This window comes from Drosophila pseudoobscura, chromosome 2 (genome assembly GCF_009870125.1).
Source record: "Drosophila pseudoobscura strain MV-25-SWS-2005 chromosome 2, UCI_Dpse_MV25, whole genome shotgun sequence".
NCBI lineage: Eukaryota > Metazoa > Arthropoda > Insecta > Diptera > Drosophilidae > Drosophila > Drosophila pseudoobscura.
Window position 1 is genome coordinate 16,417,240 of NC_046679.1, and position 19,696 is coordinate 16,436,935.

The 19,696-nt window shown below is 45.2% G+C and overlaps 1 protein-coding gene across 3 annotated transcripts in view; it reads left to right on the forward strand.

Moving 5' to 3' along the window:
- side-III (sidestep III) overlaps positions 1 to 19,350 on the forward strand; it is an 86,400-nt gene extending 67,050 nt beyond the window's left edge. Inside the window, exons 15-21 of one of the 3 annotated variants that reach the window (XM_002137503.3) lie at positions 4,724 to 4,972; positions 5,454 to 5,579; positions 5,704 to 7,950; positions 9,778 to 9,912; positions 15,768 to 15,926; positions 16,025 to 16,293; positions 16,365 to 19,350. In XM_002137503.3, the coding sequence (XP_002137539.3) occupies positions 4,724 to 4,972; positions 5,454 to 5,579; positions 5,704 to 7,950; positions 9,778 to 9,912; positions 15,768 to 15,926; positions 16,025 to 16,293; positions 16,365 to 17,039 (3,860 nt within the window). In that variant the 3' untranslated portion in view covers positions 17,040 to 19,350. Of the gene's footprint in view, positions 1 to 4,723; positions 4,973 to 5,453; positions 5,580 to 5,703; positions 7,951 to 7,996; positions 8,228 to 9,777; positions 9,913 to 15,767; positions 15,927 to 16,024; positions 16,294 to 16,364 lie in introns of those variants that run through there. The other 2 variants (XM_033383462.1, XM_033383456.1) reach the window with 2 other exon arrangements.
- The last annotated feature ends 346 nt before the right edge of the window (positions 19,351 to 19,696 follow it).

Below are 19,696 nucleotides of genomic sequence, written 5' to 3' on the forward strand. Positions count from 1 at the left end.
CACACCCACACACACACACAAAGGATGGACAGCAACAATGACCAAAAACTAAAGTATGCCAAAATGACAGAGAATATTTTGTGCAAAAATCCGTAATATGCACACTGAAGCGGGGCTGCATGGTCTGGTTTTGCTGTCATGCGTGTACATATTCCCGTACACAATATACTCGTATGTGGCTGCTGCTTTTTGAGTTGATATTTTATCAAACAAATGACCAAACTTCACAAATTTTTACATCGCTTAAACAATACATCAATGCACGTAAATATTTTAATTCTAATTCTCCATTGGGGCCGACAGCCGGCCACAGTTCTGGGATACCCTTTATGAGAGGGCCTGCACTCACTGGGCCAGAATCATGTCCACGTTTCAGTTTCTACAAAGGAGTTCTATCCGATTAGTGTTACCTGCTGTCCTCTGTTTATGAATATATATGGAAAGTGATCTACCAAGTTTCGACTAGGTCTTAAATGCTTTTAAAATGTACATATATAAAACATATTTGACCTATCTATGTAGGAGTAACATTTTAGATAAGGGCAGCCAGCAAGGGCCTTAACTTTCCCATTTTTTAATCGTATAAGCAAAGTCTATTATCCCATATCACAAACCCCTTTCCTCATCCCATATAACCAATATTAAATAAAAGGTTTGGCTCCCATAGTGCCGTGCAGTTTCGAATATAATCGAATATATCAATGCACTTGAGGGTGTTTCGGCTATTTGCTGGCTTGAGCCTTAGACAGCCAGCACCCACTAGTATTGTTTTCATGTAATGCGACGACGTCCATTTATTTGGTAGCACTTTTGTAATTTGGTTATTCCATCAAAATGCACTTTGAAATGGTAATTCTCATATTCATGGCAAAATGGGTATAAAAATTGTGCTAGTTACATACGCGTACATACATATGTATGTATGTATATTGAATGCAGTGAAATGTGATATTATGAAGTTTCTACGAACTTGATCCATTCAACGCGTATGTTGAATAAATGAGAATATTTCTTTGTTTTTTTTCCGCAAAGAGAATGGAAATGGCACTCAATATTTGTTGGTTTATAAAACCTTTGAATAATGTTACAGCGATTCCATACTAAATTTAAATCTAGAGGGTGTCCGCAAGCACCTGTCCTAGTTCTCATGGACTAAAAAGAGACACTTTAATGGAATTGAGTCAAATAAAATTGATGAGAATCTGGACATAACAATCTTAATAACATATCTTAATAACACGCCCATATTGCCTAATCAAATAAGTGGTAACTCAATTGATACATAATTTAATTGTATCGTTTATTGTCTATTGTCGAGTTCAGGCTCTGGTTTCAATATGGGCTTTTTCACACTTTCGAGCCCTAAAGTGTATGTACTTAATTATAATTTGTGGATGGACTGTTGAACAGGCAGACAGGACTGAAAGAGACCGCTGGACGACGGCCGACGGACGACGGACAACGGACGACACAAAAATAAATGAACTATAAACGATAAATGCCGCTCGGAGCCTTTGTGTACACATATTGAAAATGTCTCAATTACCGTTATAGAGCATTTACTTCCGACTTTATTTCTAAATAATTAATGATGCTTAAATACGAATATGAATATGTGTGTGTGTAAGTGTAAGTGTGGATAAGAGAGTGTGTGTTCGTGTTCGTGTTTGTGTTTGTTTGTGCATAAATATGCATACGTATTCATAAAGTATCCCTCCCATCGTCCATCCATCCAGCGGTTCCATTGGGGGCAAAAGTTTAGCCCCAGAACTTAACGTGTCAGCTGGGGGCCAGGCAAGAGGCGTCCAGGACAGGCAAGGCCAGGCCAGGCCAGGCCAGGCCAGTCCAGGCCAGGCCATAGGGTGGGTAATAAAAATGAATGATCTGCTTTTATTATTGAAACTCACAGTCATTATTAAACCATTTATAATTATGGGTGAGGTCAGGCAAGCGAGCAGCCCAGCACCGGACAGGACGTGCAGGACATGCGGCGGGTCAGGTGAAGAGACACACCTGTATCTGTATACTTAAATGTGTGTTCGTGGGAAAATTGAATTTTTATTTTGCATATTTAATGCAAAAAATCATTGCATTCCATATGCAAACAAGGCAGGTTAAGGAATATTATTTAATTAATTGCTCTGGCAAATGAATATTTTGATGCCATTTAAGCATAATACAACATTATACATAGTTTATTAAACTAAAAAAAAACACAGACACGAAAATGAATGTAATTATCCCCGATTTTTGCGCCTCGCTGGATTGATGCGGGACCAAATCGAATTGAGATTCGAGCTCCAACTCAAATAAGTAGCTCCACAGCTGGCAGGGCAGAGTTCAACGAAAACAGACAATTCCCGCTGGCTCAGCACGGAGGGATATGAAATCGAAAATGAATGAATGGAAAAGGGAAAAACAGTTGAAGAGAAAAACGAAAAACGAAGACATCAGCAAACGTTTGCACTGCCGTGCCATTATCGTTATCCGTTACTCGTTACCCGTTACCCGTTACCCGTTACCCGAATACACCCAATACCGACTATCCAATACCCGTAACGTAACCCTTTTTGATAATTACGATAATTGAAAGTAAATACAAGTACAATGCATAAGGATACACCACACCGACTGCTGTGCAAATACTACGTGGGCTATTTACACGAGCATCGCGCATACGCCACGTAAACATTTACATACCCGTCGAGGGTGGAGGGTGGAGTGGAGAGTGGAGTGGAGTAGAGTGGGGTGTAGGGATTGATGGTTGATTGGATATGGAGGAGATAGAGAGGATTGTATTCTGGTGGTTGGCTTCGGTGGATGGGGGAAGTTGGTGCCACTCCTCTTTATGTGGGGCATGATTGAGATAAATTGATTTATGGAAGCCAGCAGTTGGCTGATATCTTGGCAGAAATTAATCAGCAAACGTTAAAATTGACATTCTACGATTGTGAAATTGACGCTGCTATAAAAAATTTATGAGTGCAAACAAACGCACAAACATAAAATTGGTGCGTTTTCCGATTCCGACAACCACGGTGATTTCACAGAGTGCTCTAGCCAACACCCAGCACTTCACTGCAGAACAGATCCAACTTTAAGAGCTCATAAAATCAGGCAATCCACTGCAGCTTTATCCTTTATTATGTTTATAATAATCCGAAATTGCGTACTTATGCGGCAGAACCATGAGTCTAGCAATTTGCATGCATCGAAAGTTCATCCCAATAATGGCTTGAACTGGAGCTGAAAACATTCGAGAAATTCAGTCTGATAGTGCCATTCAACGCCTCACGTATGATCGCGTGATAGGACAATGTCAGAGGGCTTCCAGTGGTAACAATCGTACGAGTAATTCTTCCATCCATAAGAAAAAAAAAGATCAACAAATATAACTGCATCTCAAAGTAATGCTACAATTTCTGACTAAATTTTTATTGCAAAAGTTCAAAAAGATTAACTCGATTAGTTCGAAAACACACCACAACGAAGCTCTTGGGATAAAACTAAAGCAATTAAAATATATTTGTTTCATATAAAAAACTAAATAATTTATTTTATAGGTTTGCATATTTTTATTTTTTTCTGCTCATTTTTAATGGGGTTTAGTGCCATGATAAGTTGGATCGTAAAGAATTTCACTCACTCAGAACATCAGTAAACTATGTTTAATAGAGGAACGGTTTTTAAGACATTTTTTATCAAACTAAATTCAATTTAAAACTGTTCAAAATTTCCTCGAAGCGCGTTTAGCTCAAACTCCTTTGGCCCAAAGTAATTAACTAGCTACAAACATTCAAAGAATGTGCCCCCGACTGTTGATCAAAGACTTCGGCCTAGTGGGTGCTCGTGTGGCTTCCGTGCGGGGGTCAGGGATGTACAAAATATTTGTAAACAAACAGGTTACACGATTTCCCGCTTACGCATGTGACACGCCACGCACTAACTTTTCGAATAATTTTTAATAAAAAGCAACAAAAAGTGTTGCGGCTCTGGTAATAAATGCCTCCAGGTGCTTAGAGTGGCTCTTGTTGTTGTTGCACTCTGTTGTGTCTTCTGTTGTGTTGTCTTGGCGGTTGTTTATAGCAGCATTCCATTGCCGCAGGGGTACGAGGCACGAGAGGCGCACACTTGGCGCAGGTTTCAAAAGTTTCCGGAAAAGTTGTTGCTTTTTTTTGCATGTGTGTGCGGCACAGAAAAGGTGGGAGATTAGAAGAAGGAGGCTGGGAAATGTCGAGTACGCCGCGTGTATGACATAAAATTTCAAGTTCAATCGTTTGTAACCAAAAACGGAAAATGAGTTTACTTTGAATAAATCATAAGTCAAGTGGGGTATGCCCTTCGGGCTATGAGGAAAACTTTTCACCACTGTCATGCCACATTGTGGGGCAAACGGTGGGGATCTGTGAGGCATATTGTTGCATGAGTTTCCATCTTAAAGCTTAAAGTTGTCCGGACAACCCCTACACCTGCTCAGGGACACGGACGGCAGATGTTTAGTTTGAATTGAAAATTTGAGCTGTCACTTTGCCATGGCCCTGCCGCCCCACACCCGACACCCCCCTCTCGGCTGGCGGACACAATGTTTCCAATATAACTACTCGATATAGAAATGCGGGCAATCGTTCCAGTGCAGCTGCTCATTATTTTGCATTTCGTTCGCTTCTCCTTCCCTGACGAGAGTCCCTGACTAAATTCGATCTCTCAATTGTGTCTCCAACAGATGCGCCCGTCTGCAGCAGCAGCAGCATCAGTGTGATTGGTGCCTCGCTGGAGGAGGCCGTGCCCATACCGTGCCGCGTCAACTCAGATCCGCCCGAAATCGATTTCGAATGGACCTTCTCAAGCAGCGGCGAGCATTTCGAGGTGCCGTCTGGACATTATGCCACCATACAGGACCCCACCATGACCACCACCAACGATGTGAGGCGCACCATTGTGGAGGCCAACGAGACGCACTTCGAGAGCTATGGTAGGTGTCTAGTATTACAATAGTTTTTGGCCTAACTCCAGGTCCAGGTCCGGGTCCAAGTCCAGGTCCATACATTTGCATATGCATATGCATTACGGGCCTGTAGTCCTGGCCAAGGCGAGGCGAGGCGAAGCATTTGCATGTGCTTGCACTTGAGCAGGCATTAGAAATTAACATTTCGCAGAGCCACCTTGGCCCAGAGGTGTGACCGAACAATGACTGTGGTACGGCGTTGGTGTGGGCAGAGTTTTATCAAAACCATGCCACATGGTACACTGGTACATAGTATAATCGCAAATTGGATTATCTGCTGCTGTGGCCCAGTTGGCTTGACTGAGCTGCCTAAGCAAGCAGAACTTATTTCATTTAACTTTGGCCCAAAAGAGAAAGGGGGATGCGGGAATAACGGGCATTTATTTGAGATACCCAAAACTGAATTGCAACTTTCCATTTGCTACCTGGTTTTCTTTTTTTGGCACAGTGGAAACGGTCAGCGAACTGATCTATACACCCAAGGGTGAGCGGGACTACGGGACGCTGGCCTGTTACGGCCGGAATGCCATTGGCAAGCAATCGGACCCGTGTCTGTTTCAGGTGGTGCCGGCAGGTGAGTCTCGGCTTTGTATTGCTTATTCAGTATGCTCTTAGAAATGTGTGTTGTCATTCGTATCGTATTATATGCAATATGTTTATAATCCCACTTGTGTTTATTTTATTCGATCAACTCACAGCCAAGCCGGGGGCATTACGGAATTGTACGCTGCGTCCGTATGTGGTGACCTCCGCCTCGCTGAATTCATCGAATCAGACGACAATGCATGCCAATCAAATGTTGCAAACACAATACGGCAGACACGAGTCGAATTACCCGCATATGGAGTACGTACGTGAGCGCCATAACAACAACAGCGGCAAGAATGCCACTGGCCACCGGAACAATGCTTCCAATAAAAATATGAAGGGCAAAACAAATGCTGGCCACATGAAATCTAATAACAAGCAGACACGGCTACCACCCCGACCACAGGCCCTGCCACTGCCACAGCCACAGCCACAGCCAGCGGGATATGTCCTCAGTCAACAGCAATTGCAGCGCCTCAAAAAGCGAACGTCATTTACACCGTCACAGACATTGGCAGCCATCGAGAGCCAGCGCCAGAGGAAGCAGCAGCAGCAGCAGCAACAGCAGCCGCCAGGAGCCAACACTGGAAAGTCGTCCAAGGCACTGGCCAACGATAAACAGGCTGATGGATTGCCGGCCAAGTCGCCAAAGCAGCGCACGCGACGAGCCAGTAGCCAAAGCCAACAGAAGAGACAACAGAAACAACTGAATTCAGGCGGCACCAAGCTCGGGCTCGGACTCGGGGTTGAGCTTGGGCTCGGGGCATCAATAACAACAAGCCAGAAGATGCCGCCGAGCCAGCGTCAGGCGGCAAAATCAAATTTATCAATGTCACATGTAGAACGGACTGGAGTAGTTGCTGCTGCAAGGGATGGGGACAATGGCAAACTGCCAGCAAAGTATTTTAATAAGCGACAGAAAAACATGCACGAACAGAAGAAACAGAAGAAAGAGCTGGAGCTCCTGCAGCAGCAGCAGGGTGGCAAGCGGGGGGCAAGCGTAAACGAGCACAACAGCAATATAATCCATCATTATGCAACGCCAAAGCGAGGCAAACGGCAGGCAGCAAATGACATCTTAGCAACGGTGGCAGCAGCAGCAACATCAGCATCAGTATCAGCAGAAGCAGCATCATCATCATCTTCATCTTCATCTTTAGTGGCAGCTACAACAAAATCAGCTGCGACAAGGGCCGCTGCCACAGCCGCCATAGGAACTGAAAGGGAGGGCACAGGCAGCAGTAGCAGCAGTAGTAGCAGCGTTGGAGTCGAGGACAACATGCCCACAATGAGACGGGCACGCAAATCTTTGGCCATCATTGGCAGTAGCAATGTCAGCAGCAGGGTGAACAAGCAGCAGCAGCAACAGTCGATGCCGCCAAATGCACCGCAAATAAGCAACAAGCCAGCGGCAGCAGCAATTAGCGGCAACAATGTAAAGGAAACAACGGCATCAGCAGAAGCACAAGCAGCAGCAGCAACAGCAACAGGAGTCCGGGTAGAAGTCAAAGACAAGCCAGCCTCTAATGATCCTGCCAAGACAGAAGACAATGCCGAGGAGGATGAGAATAATGATGATGATGACGACGATGATGATGATGATGATGAGGCAGACACAGAAGCCGAGGCTGAAGCTGAAGCTGAGGAAGAGGTGGAGCCAGAGGATGATGACGATGCAGACCTGGATGAAGATGTTGCCGAGCTGCAAAGGGATGCCGAGTACATGGCCGATGGGCCCAGCGACTTGGCCGAGTATGAGACGGTCGAGCATGTGGATATGTTGTCACTGGAGCAGCAACTGGACCTGGAATCGCTCGAAGATAATGTCGATGCTGAGGATGATGGTGACAATGCTGATATCGATATCGACGACGATATGTACAACGTTAGCGATGATGACTTTGTGGCCAGCGTGGCCCTCTCCACCTCCTACACAACAACAACAAGAACAACCACAACGAGAAGCGTGACCACAATGCTGGCGAGGGCCAGCACTCCACCCGCCTCCGCCGAGTGGCAGCAGCCGCATTTCGACTATTCACGCATGGAGTACAGCTTTAGCAATGGCGTAGTCACGCAGAGCCTGCTGGGCGTTGGGGCAGGCGGTGGGGGTGGAGGTGGAGGTGGAGTTGGAGCAGCGGCCGCACACGATGGCCAGTCCGGTGGGGGCACCATCAATTTCGATAATTACGACAACATCATCTACTCCACGATGGAGCTGGAGTGCATGCCCGGCTACGATGGGGGACTGCAGCAGCAGTTCTTCCTGGAGGCCTACGACTCCAAGACCAAGAAGCTGCGCCTGAACATGAGCAGCACATACGTGGATGTGCCAGTGTTTCGGATCGATCTGACAGGTGAGTGATTGGATAAGCATATAATCTGATTGCACACAAGGCTCAGTCACAGGCATCAATCATCCCGTGATACAGTGAGTTTTTAAAGGATTAGACGATGTGGTCTTCAAAAGCGATTCCTATGCGAATTTCCTCAGCAGCTGTCCTACCTCAAGGAACAATCCGCAGTCCGCAATCCGCAATCCGTGTTCTTTGCACAAAACTTGTTTAAACAGTCCGTTTCCTAGGAAACTAAATTGCTCTCGGACTTTAATGGTTTAGGGGGGAAATCCAATATTTCCGCCGACCTACGCAGCCCCAAGCATTGTTTTATTACACGATGCTTATGCATTATTATATTTAAATGAGGTTGGCTTAGAAGTCTCTGGTCCTGCCACTGGTGTTGGCGCTACAATATTTACACTGCTCTGCCGAAAGCCGCAAACTAAAGACTTGACTTTCATGCGGCCAGTATCCAGAGCAGGCAGCAACAACAGCAATAGCAGCAGGAAAAACAAAAACAAATCAAAGTAACAAACTGAGCAAAAAGTTGAGCTGGCAAAATTGCGCGTTGGCCTCAAGACAAGGACTAGGGTGGGGGTGGGGGTGGGAAGTAGAGTAGTACGTGGGGCAAAAAGGAAGCCAGAGCCAGAGAGCAGTACGCAGATTAATTAGTTGAGGCTGCCAGGACCTCATCCCGCCCCACACCCCGACCATTGCGGGCACATGCTGCTGCCTGTTTTGTTGTAATGAATTTCAGCTAGTCAGCAAAACTTTTATGCCAATGGCGTTTTGAGGTGGGGAATTGGATGGTGGCTGGCAGAAGCAGGAGCAGGCGCTCCAGGGTGCCCCAGGGCACGTCAACGCCAACGGCGACCAGGCAAGGGGGCAGCAGAAAGTGGCCAACACTCGAATCGCAGCACTGTTGAAAAAACGGCAAGATTTATCTGAGAGCTAACAGCGAAACGAAAATTATAATATTACATTTGATTCTGTGGTGCAAAAACCCGGCCCCAGCAGAGCCGCGACTAGCCGAAAATGAGGCGAGTTAATGAGCCACATTTTGGATTATTAAAGTTGGCAACTTGGTAACTTGGCAACTTGGCGTGGGGCAGAACAGATCTGATCCCTGCTCCCCAGTGCTGCAGTGGCATCTTTTTTCGTAAGCTCTATCGATGACTCCAGCAAGTGGCACCAATCCCCATCACCCATACAAGGTGGGGGGGCTCGCTCGGGTCTGTGCATCCAACGATATTTGCAAAGTCAAACGAAGCGTAAAGTCACGATTAGTTAGACAGGCGTGTTAACGACGCTTTCAGAGGGAATGCCGGGGTAAGCCATCGGCGAGCCTGCGCCTGCCCCCCTCCCGAGTGTTTTTGTTCTTGCGGCTTGCCAATGTATGCGTATTAGTTCTGACACGCCTCGCCCAGCGCCCAACACCCAACGCCCTACGCCCCACCAAAGCGTGGCATGGCACAGCGCACTTGTAGTTGCCATTTTAATGAGCTGCTATCGGTGCAGGGAGAGAGCACAAACAAAACTTTTGATGCGCGCATTAAGAAAAACCAGAAAATAGAAAAACAAAACGGAAAACGGGAAACGGGAGAAACTGAACTCAAGAAAAAGAAGGCACACGGGAGAAAGTTTTCAGTTTTATGCGCGCTCTCGTTCTCGGAGCCGAAGTTTCGCACCGCGACGTGCTAATTAAATGCCTGTTTGCCTAATGAAGTTTGCACTGCAATACAAGTTTTAAATTAATGATCGGGTCAGGTCATCTCTGCCTTTGCCTCTACCTCCACCTCTATCACTGTCTCATGACCATTTTTCTCGGAATTTTTGCCTCCACAGATCTGATGCCCATGGACTACTTTCCCGATGCCCATCCGGCCTTGCATTTGGTTGTCTACAGCGTCAATCAGAAGGGTCGCTCCGAGCCGATTGTCCTCGAGAATGTGCCCATCAATGAGGCGGACAAGCGTTCAGGTAGGTGTTTGGGTGAGCGCAAACAAAACAAAAAAAAAACGGGAAAAAACACGGGGATAAAACTGCAAAGTTTTCCCCAAGGGGTAGTAGGACGCGGCAAACTTCTCTCCTGAAGCAGAAGCAGGACACACACAGGGGTAGGGAGAGAAGCTGAACATTCATTGCTTTTTAAGCACCATTTCACCTTTAAAAAGTCATTCAAGTATTTGCATATTCTGCTTAACCGTTTTAGTTTCTTTCTTTCATTCATTCATTCATTTTTTCTGTTGGCTTGTGGTTGTTGCTGCTTCTGTTGTAAGTACAATTGCTCTTTTATTTAACGAGTTTTGTTTACGTTGCAACTCCACTTTAGTCCCACCTCCAGCCTCCAGCCTCCGCCTCCGCCTCAGTCCCAGTTCCATCTTCAACTCCACTTCCCGAGCTGTCCAAAGTAGTGACACAAAGATTTCTTATTCATGCTTTGTTATTCAGCTTTGACGCTAATTTTCTTTAAAAGTTTTTCCGCTCCTTGCAACAATTGAGGTAAAAAGTGAGAAAGTGCGTGTATGTTTACTATTGTTGTGTGTTGTATGTGTGTGTGTGTTTTCGAGTCTTATAGCTGGTAGATCAGGTATTTGAAAAGCAGGTTTTACACGCACAAATTTAAAAAAGCCGATCGTTTTTGTAGTAAATACAAGTTAAGATATTGAAACTAAGGTATAACAAAATCTATAAATAATACGAGTAAGAGTTTGCAGGCTTTTTATAGGTACTTTCGGAGTGAAAACTGCAATTTTCTTTGAAGAAAAGGTTCAACTAGCCATTATTCAGTGCAAAAAAGAACAAAGTTCAGACCGGTCAAAGTTTTTGTCAGCCTCATTAAGCCTCACTTAATCGAAATGAAGTATTTACAAACATTCCCTTTACACACTATTTGCATATAAATTCTATGATTTCCATTACGATTGACCTCACCTCTGTCTGGTTCTGGTTCTGCCTCTGTCTTTGTCCCTGTCTTTGTCTTAGGCATCCTTCTCGTTCTCTCGTTCTGTGGAAGAGGCATTTATAATTGTATTCCCAAATGCTATGTCATCTGATATTATGGTTAAATTGCATTTGTTGTCTCTAATTCAATCATGAGCAAATTATGCACAATGATTGCTGAAGCCAGCATTCGGGACTTTCATTGAATCAACAATTCCAGTGCCAACACCACCTGACCAACATCATCATTCCCATCTTTGGCATCAGGCGGGCATCAGGGCCGCACTGAGTTATGTATTACTTACGTTCTAATGCTGTCCGCACTTGGTCAGCCAATAATGTTTATCTGCACAATTGCATATTTGTACGGTCCGGTTACCAATCACCATGAACAACAAATCCACTCAATCATCTCCTTAATGCGCTCCAGACACCCACGACGACCAGCTGCCCAGCAGCCCAACAGACCAACAGCCCAACAGACGGCAGGGCAACAGGAGAGGGCACTGGCAGAAGGCCATTATTTGGGGAGTCTGAGCATAGATTGAACGCTGGGCAGGGCAGCTTAGCCGAGCGAGCATATTATATCTCAGTCAGTTCGGTTAGAGTTCGCCCTCAGACTCGGTTCGTGAGTGGGCGACCTAATTTCTGAGGCATGCAACACATATGTACATATGTATGTATGTATGTATCTGGATAAGTAGAGATGCAATCCACCTACGTCAAGTGTCAATATTTGCACCTCGGCAAATTTAAAAGCTTTTCTTTCGACAGCAGCGGGAAGGGGAAGGGGGCCGAAACTGAGTTTGGGCGGTGCGGCGTTGGTAGAAGCATTTTACATTGCAACACTTGATGCCACATTAATGTAAATATAATCAATTTCATGTTTTAGCCAAAAAAAAAGGAATACACGCAAGAAATAAGAGTAAGGCAAAACCCCAACAGAGAAAAGAGATATCTTGTTATGCTAAACTGACACACAGAGATTCCCCAGGAGTTACATTATTCCAACAAACCAACCAAACAACCCCTGCACCCGCACCCGCACTCGAACCCGCACATACACATAAGACCCACCCACACTCTGTGGTCGCTACTGGGGCGTCAAGGTAACAACGTATCAGAGGCAGACGACAGCAGCGGAAGGCAGGCAGACAGTGGAGCTCAAGCTACAGCTCCAGCTCCAGCTCCAGCTCGAGCTCAAAGCCATCCCGAGCGCACAAAATATAAACGATTACTGTACGACAAGAAAAAATACATTAAACATGTCTTATCTGAATACAATATCCCCAAAAGACAACGGTGCAGAAAGTAAAGTAAAATGAAATAAAATTATATGTTACGGCGGATCGAAGTGGTGGGCCGGGCCGGGCCGGGAACGGAAATGTGACCGCCATTGCAATAGATGACAGGCTCCCTTCTCCCAGGCTCCCAGTCTCGTTTTCTTCGTGTCTGCCTCTTGGCAGACTCCACACAATGTATCGCGTGTATCGCATGTATCGCATCCACAACGCTTTCTTTATTTATGCTTACTTTGTGTAAACGCATTGCCGACCTGAAGCCCACATGAGCAAGACAGGCGGAGAGTAACCATGGAAGGTGGAGTGGGAGTACGAGTATGTAGAAAGCAACGTAACGCGCTGCCTTACGTATTCCCAATACATTTTAACCAATCCACTTTTTCATCATCTCATCGAATCATTTATATCACAAACGGGAGCATTAAATCGAATTAAGCTTATGAGAAGACACAGCCGGAAGGAGAATAGCCGGGGTCTTCTTTGCTCTGGGCTGGTCTGGGATGGCCTCGTCCTGCACTCATCCAAATGAAACTCATGCAAACAATTGGCTTATGAGGGGCACGCAAGGACCAGGCTCGTCCCTCCTCCGGTGGTTTTGTGGTGAGCACGGGATACAGTACTGGTGAGCACAGGTTGCTGGATGGCTCTCAAGTTGGTTGGCTGGTTGGTTGGTTGGTTGGTTGGAAGGTTGGTTGGCTGGCAGCTTATCTGCTTAAGTTGGGGCATGTGCATAGTCTAGAGTCCCCGGCTACCGGCACCTGGCACCTGGCACCTGCCACCAGGCACCCCATTCCAGGTCGTTTTATTGGTAAATATTTGCACAAGTGTGAAAATTTCATTACGCCGCTGTGCTTATATTTAAATTAAATTTCTTTTTCTTTTGGCATCTCATCTTATGTGCTCGTCGCCGTCGCCGTTGCCGTCGCCTGGCATCCGCATCCGCATTCGCAACGGCATCAGTTTCAGTTTCAGTTTCAAGTGCCTTCTTCCTGGGTGCCGAATATATATTTTATTTGGCAAGCGATTGCTCGATTCGGTTTTATATTCCTTTATGCTCTTTGTTGGGTTTGCTGATGCGATTGGGGATTTGTCGTATGATGGCTGAAAGAGGAGGCTGGGATCATGCTGAAGAGTATAATGCCGGGGAATGGATGTGGGAACAGCTCCAAAAGGTGTCTGTCTTAGGAAGCAATTCTGCATGTTCGCTCATAAGTAAAATAGTACATTTCGTACGAGTATTTTATGTACCTATTATATGTATATCCGCAGTGGGTGCATCAATGAATATTCATACGATACCAAGGCATATCACGATGAATTTAAAATGAATTATTATTCCCACATTGGCATGACATTGAACAAGCCAAATAGACTTCGAATTTAATTTGAATCATACCCGAAACCAATCTGCCAATCGATTCATAAATCACTTAAGCGCTTGATGAGCATATAAATTAAATAAATATTCGTTATTTATCTGTGTGAAGGAGTGCATTAACGAATGTGTGAGCAAGAGCTCCGAAATTTCTCACTAACATCCCACCAAGTCCCAGTATTTCAATATAGTAGAGGCATATAAATTATCTACACAGGAGTCCCATTGATGTCCGTCCTAAATCTCCAATCGTCCATTCGATCGCTAGTCATTCGTTCTGCGCCAATTCAATCATTTACCACGCTGTTTGAATCTAATTAAAATTAAAAAACCTTTTTTGTCTGCATTTTATTAGCTTTTCCTCTGCGATGGGGCTTTTAATCCAAATACAGTGTGTTACAAAACGTTACAAACGTAAATTGAAATATTCGATAAACTGCTTAAAGCAACGCTTAATTAATAACAACAACTAAAACAAATATAAAACTTAATAGCATTTTTTAATATTAGCTATTAATTACTAAATCTGATAATATATCCCAAGAAGAGTGGGGAAAATATAAATATGATATTTTTTTACAGCAAATTTATTTAAAAATTTAAAATGCTTAAAATAAATACAAGAAATAATTCTTATTTTTTAATTTTTTTACGGTCCCTGATAACTGCCTTGGCACAATTATAGTTACTCCTTTCCTATTAGGCTCTACCATTTTTGTATCTACATATTAATCTGTTCCGCATTAAATCTTTCTTTGCTGAAATATCTACTTGAAACTTGAAACACTTGCAGCCACGACACGCACTGTACGAATGAGCAAATATATACATATGAATTTATACGAATTTTTTTAAAAGTCATGTGCCAGCAATTACAACACACGTACAAACCGGACCCAAACGGGTACCGTGTGGGGTGTGGATGTGTGTGTCTACGTTTGGGAGGATGTGTAAGTGTGTGTGTGTGTGTGTGTGTGTGAGATCGCTTAGACGCAGCCATGCATAAATGAGCAATTTCGCCAGCGGCGCTGTTTCGTCAACATTTGGCACAGCGGAAAAAGAATATTTATTGATTTGCAACTTTGGCGTTTAGCTGACAAGCCCAGGTTTATAAATTAGCAACAGTCGGAGTTCCCGCAGTGCCCGCAGCCCCCTGTGTATGCGCCTCCCTGTTACATTTTGGTAGCATGTCGTTCTGGTATTATACTGTCTCCTGGCCTTCTCCACTCTCTCGTCCTCTGCCGTTCGGCCGATGTTTGCTTATTGAAATTCTGTGTGGCATATCCGCAGGCGCAGGCATGATTTGTTGAATGCTAAATATAGCCAAAGAGACGGCTCGTGTCGCATCGTTTAGGCAGACGTATACGCAATGTTTGCGGCCTTGTAATGCATATTCAATTACGATTTCCCAGAAACGCCCCAAAACGCAAGCAACAGTCAAACGGCTTTTAATTGAAATGCTTATCGCCCCATGTTAAAGCATTTGCAAATGAAAAAAAAACACAAAAAAACACTAAGGGAGCAACCAGTGAACGACCGCTGGTCCGTTGGCCACCTCTTGACATGCGTTGTGCGTTTTATGGGCGCCAAATATGAGGGAGAAGGGGCTGCCCGGATGAATGCTGGCTCGACTGAAAAAGAGCTTGGCGAGCATCATTCAAGTGGCCGCTGCACCCAGTTTATTCGAATCTCAACGAGCAAAAGGGGCTATTTGTCGGGGTCCCTTACCTAATATGGCTAGCTGGCCAGTAGAAATGAAACAGATATCATTCCATTTGTATCTCGTACTCTAGCGTTTTATATATGAACCAGATGGTCTCAGTACTACAAGTAGTTCATAAATTTATAGCCTTAAAAAACGTCTTTACTGATATTTTCGCTTTTATTTGATCCGAAATATTGTCTTAAGCCAGCAATTTTTGTTATTTAATATAAAAAAAAAGCCAAGAATGTCACGGAACTTAGTTCCTCTTTTTGACCAAACTTTCTCTGTTTGTCCCAGTTTTCTGCTTTTCTTTTTGCTTACCAACATGACTTTCATAATCGACTCTTCGTTGGGTGGGTTTTTTCGCCCAAGACTGTAGGCTCTTTTGCTTTGTTTACCTGGAAACGTGGTAGAGTTGAAGCATAAAAAGTACTGCAGAAGTTACATACATCTATAGGGGGGGGTTTCCATTAATTTCCCCACATTTATTCAGCCACCTTTTGCATTGCAGACGGACGCATGGGCCTGTCAATCTTACCCCTCGCTGCTCTGCTTGCCGGAACCCTCTTCACGGTGGGCATAGCCGTGCTCTCCGTGGTGGTCATTGCTGTGCGTAGGCGTCGCGGCCCAGGAGCCCGGAACATGTGCGACGACAAGGACAAGCATTTGGGTAAGTCAGGCTGCCGAAGAGCGAAGTGCATTCTCGTAGATGATGGCGGTTAGGAGCTAATGCGCGTCCTCCTGGGCTCTCCTTCGTCCTTTTGGCAGGCATGGATGTGACAGTGACGGCGCCTCTGGAAACAGGTGCTGGTCATCAGCGGCTCGTTGTGGCTTACACTTTGAAGCAGGGCATTGAAAAACAGCCGGACATACTGAGTGCGCAAAAAAGCGCAACTGGCAGTGACACATCGTCGCCGCTGGGAAATCGGCCGAGTGGTTTATTTATGGGCGGCGGCAGTGGAGGTGGAGGCAGTGCCGGCGGCGCTTCGGCCGCTCCCAGCTCCGGCAACGCGGCGAGCCATAAAACGACGGATTATGTAAGTGCGAGGCCCATCATATATGCCGGAGAGGCGTTGCAACCTGACTCTCTGCCATTTGTTTATTGCAGGATGTGAGTGCACCGCACCTGAGCAGCCCGCCCTCCCAGTCCAGCACCCTCCGGCTGGAGAGCGATACTGCCGCGGGCGTTGCCAAGGGGTATCAGACGTCATCGCTGGGTGGGACGGCTACGGCTCCCCCCCTCCTGTACGATGCCATGCCCACGCTCAGTCGCTACGAGCAGCTGGGCCTCAACATGGGAAACTATGCTGTCGGCGGGGGTGGCGGTGGGGGTGGTGGCAGCAACAGCACGCTCAGCTCTGCCAGCAGCACCGTTAACGCGGCAAGTAATGCGCTGGCCAACGGTGCGGCTGGTGGGGGAGGGGGAGGTTCGAGCAGCCACTACGCCCATCACTTGCATCATACGCTGCCCCACAACATGGCCCAGCAGCCCACATCGGGCCACAGCCTGCAGCGGGGGGGAGGCCATGATCCGACACTCACCCTGGCCGACTACCTGACCACCAGCAGTCTGATAGACTACAATTTGAGCAAGGCAGCAGCCGCAGGATCGCCGATGGCGATGCCCACCCACATGACGCTGCCCAAGGGCCTGGGCCTAGGCTCGGTGATGGCCGGGACGAGCCTGTCGCCGTCGCAGCTCAACACCATCACGCACAAGTCCAGTGCCGGACGCAATCACATCATCACGGACACCTTGCCCGGACCCGAAAGCTGCGTCTAAGCGCGGTCGCATGAGGGTACGAATGAGGGTGCTCGAACTCGAATTCCTGGCATCAAACAAAAGACTGGCGCACAAACACTAACCGAATCAGAAGCCGACTCAAAGTAAGACAATGATAGCGGACGCGCGGGCAGTAGTAGTAGTCTGCACTAACTATCCTTTGAACGGATGAAGGCTATTCGGCGGCGTCGCTTAGCAGTAAATTCATAGACCTAAACGAAACCCCTAGTTAAAGTACGAATATGTACAAGTATTTGTATTGTATTTGTATTTGTATTTGTATATGTATATGTAATGCGTGTGAGTAAGTGTCTCTGTTTGTTTGTAAATGTTTAAACTAAGTGTAATCGTAGCTATAATTGTATACATATGCATACATACATATTTAAAACACTGTACAACAGAGCCTGCTCTCAGCGTCACGAAGGGAGCAAACAACCCCAACAAATCTTCCAAACTCTGACGCCAGCTGAAAGCAGAGCCTCTTAATTGGACAGTAATCGTCTATAGTTTAAATGCTACGTATCGAAATCGTTGTTAAATCTGTTGTGTCCCGGCCAAAGACATATTCTCAACATATCCCTCTTCCTGCCTAGCCGAGAACGGAGCCTATGCCTCGGAAAAGAAAACGAAAACCGCAACTATTTGAACTGCCCCGCCCCTCCCCCTTCAACCACTACAAGATCAAAGCCAAGTGTATCGAAAACAGACTTCTTCTCCGACCCCACCCCCGAAAGCCAAAAACGGGAAAAGTTATATTGGACACGTCTTGCGCCATTGCGTGCCCAGTGCCCAGCGCCCAGTGCCCACTGCTGTGCTGGCCATTATTTAACTTTTAAACACGCGCCAAAAACAGCAGCCGATTTGAATTTAATGGGTACGGTCGAGAGATGTGAGTGGGCAGCAGCCAGAACTCAGGCACTCAGGCAGTCGGGCGGTCGGGCGGTCGGTCGTCCTGTCCCTGCTAATAGCAGCCATGGCAGCCAACAAGTGAGCAATAAAGAAAAGTTTAGAAAAATATGCGATAGCCATCCCACACCCCACACCACGCCACACCAACCCCAGCTCCAGCACCAGCTCCAGCCGCAGTCCTAGCCCTAGCTCCCACCCCGAGCATAATAAGCTCACGAGCGATTGAATGGGTATAGAGCACAATAAAAGCGGCAGCGACAAGAACCCAGAGCTGGAGCACGGATTTGTGCGCACGATAGCGCAAAATGATGACAATAAATGGAAAAGTTTTTAATAAGCTAATAAAATGATTTATGCGGGTCGAGAAATAAAAGTGCAGAGCTCAGCTGATTCCTAGAGCAAGGAACCAAGGCCAGCCGGGCGATGACAATTTGATGAGCACGATTTTGGTCAGACATCGACATCAGACACTTCATTGATTGTTGGTCCTCCGAGAGTCCTTGGGAGTGTGCTTACTAGCTGGACCTTAGCCACAACGAATACATACATAGGTACACATACATATGTAAATATAATTTATGGAATTTATGGTGATGAGAGATTGAGATTTTGTTGGGATAGAGGCTAGACCGTGGCAAGGCAGTTCATATAGTTGTTAGCCATAAAACACTTTTTCGATTATTGTAATGTTGCATACATTGGCAATTGTTATCAAGGCATTATCATATCAGAAGTACATATTAAAGCCGTAATAAAAACGAATAACTATATCATAGACAAGGGCTAAAAACGACTATAAGTGTTCAAAAGTTTGTCATATCATTTTCGGTTATTTTCGATATACATACATATGTACGTTTTGACTTTCTAACGAAACAAAAACAAAACAACAAAATGGTAATGGAAAAAACAAAGCAAAAGAATAAGGAAAAATCTTCAATGAATTATAGCAATTAGTAAGATCAATGTAATGTCATAATGTTTAAATGTAAAAGTTGTAGCATTCCAGAAAACTGTCTGATCTGAATTAGAGTAAATAGAGCAAATCGTAAGCTTCCTCCAAGTTTATAGGAAATCCTTCCCCCGATAACGAGTCCATATGAGAACGAGTAGTTTAAACCTTTTAAAAAACCGAACCCTGTAGAGCTACACATTTACACACACCACAGACAAATACACACACAGATGCATCATATCGCGTAATGTGCTAGAAGTATTTTATGAGCCTCAAGGAGAGCAATCGTCGTTGTACATACAAGCATAAAGGATAACCCACATACATACCATACATATACACATCATTGTAACTATCTACATATGTAAAAATGCTTAAAATATTTGTGATAAAGTAATAATGTTAATGATAAGAAATAAAACGTAAACATATTATTATACTGAATTTAATTTAAATGAAGCAACCAATCGGGAACCCCTCACTATGGGAGGGATAACTTGGCATAAAACAAAGAGTAAGTTGATATTCTGATAGTTGATTTTCTGCTACAAGTATACAAAACCCAACTACATGCACTTACCAACTGACGACTCGATTCAAATTTGAAAAATAACCGTTGTCTCCAATTTTAAATGCTGCCTGACAGAAGCTATTTGACATGAGATTAAGCAAGGGATGCACTATCTATGTATCGCACTAAGTACCGATATTATGATCAAGTATATATATCGATATAAAGTGGCGCCACTCCTCGATAAGCTCTTCCCTTAAATTTTGCCTACATTGTGTT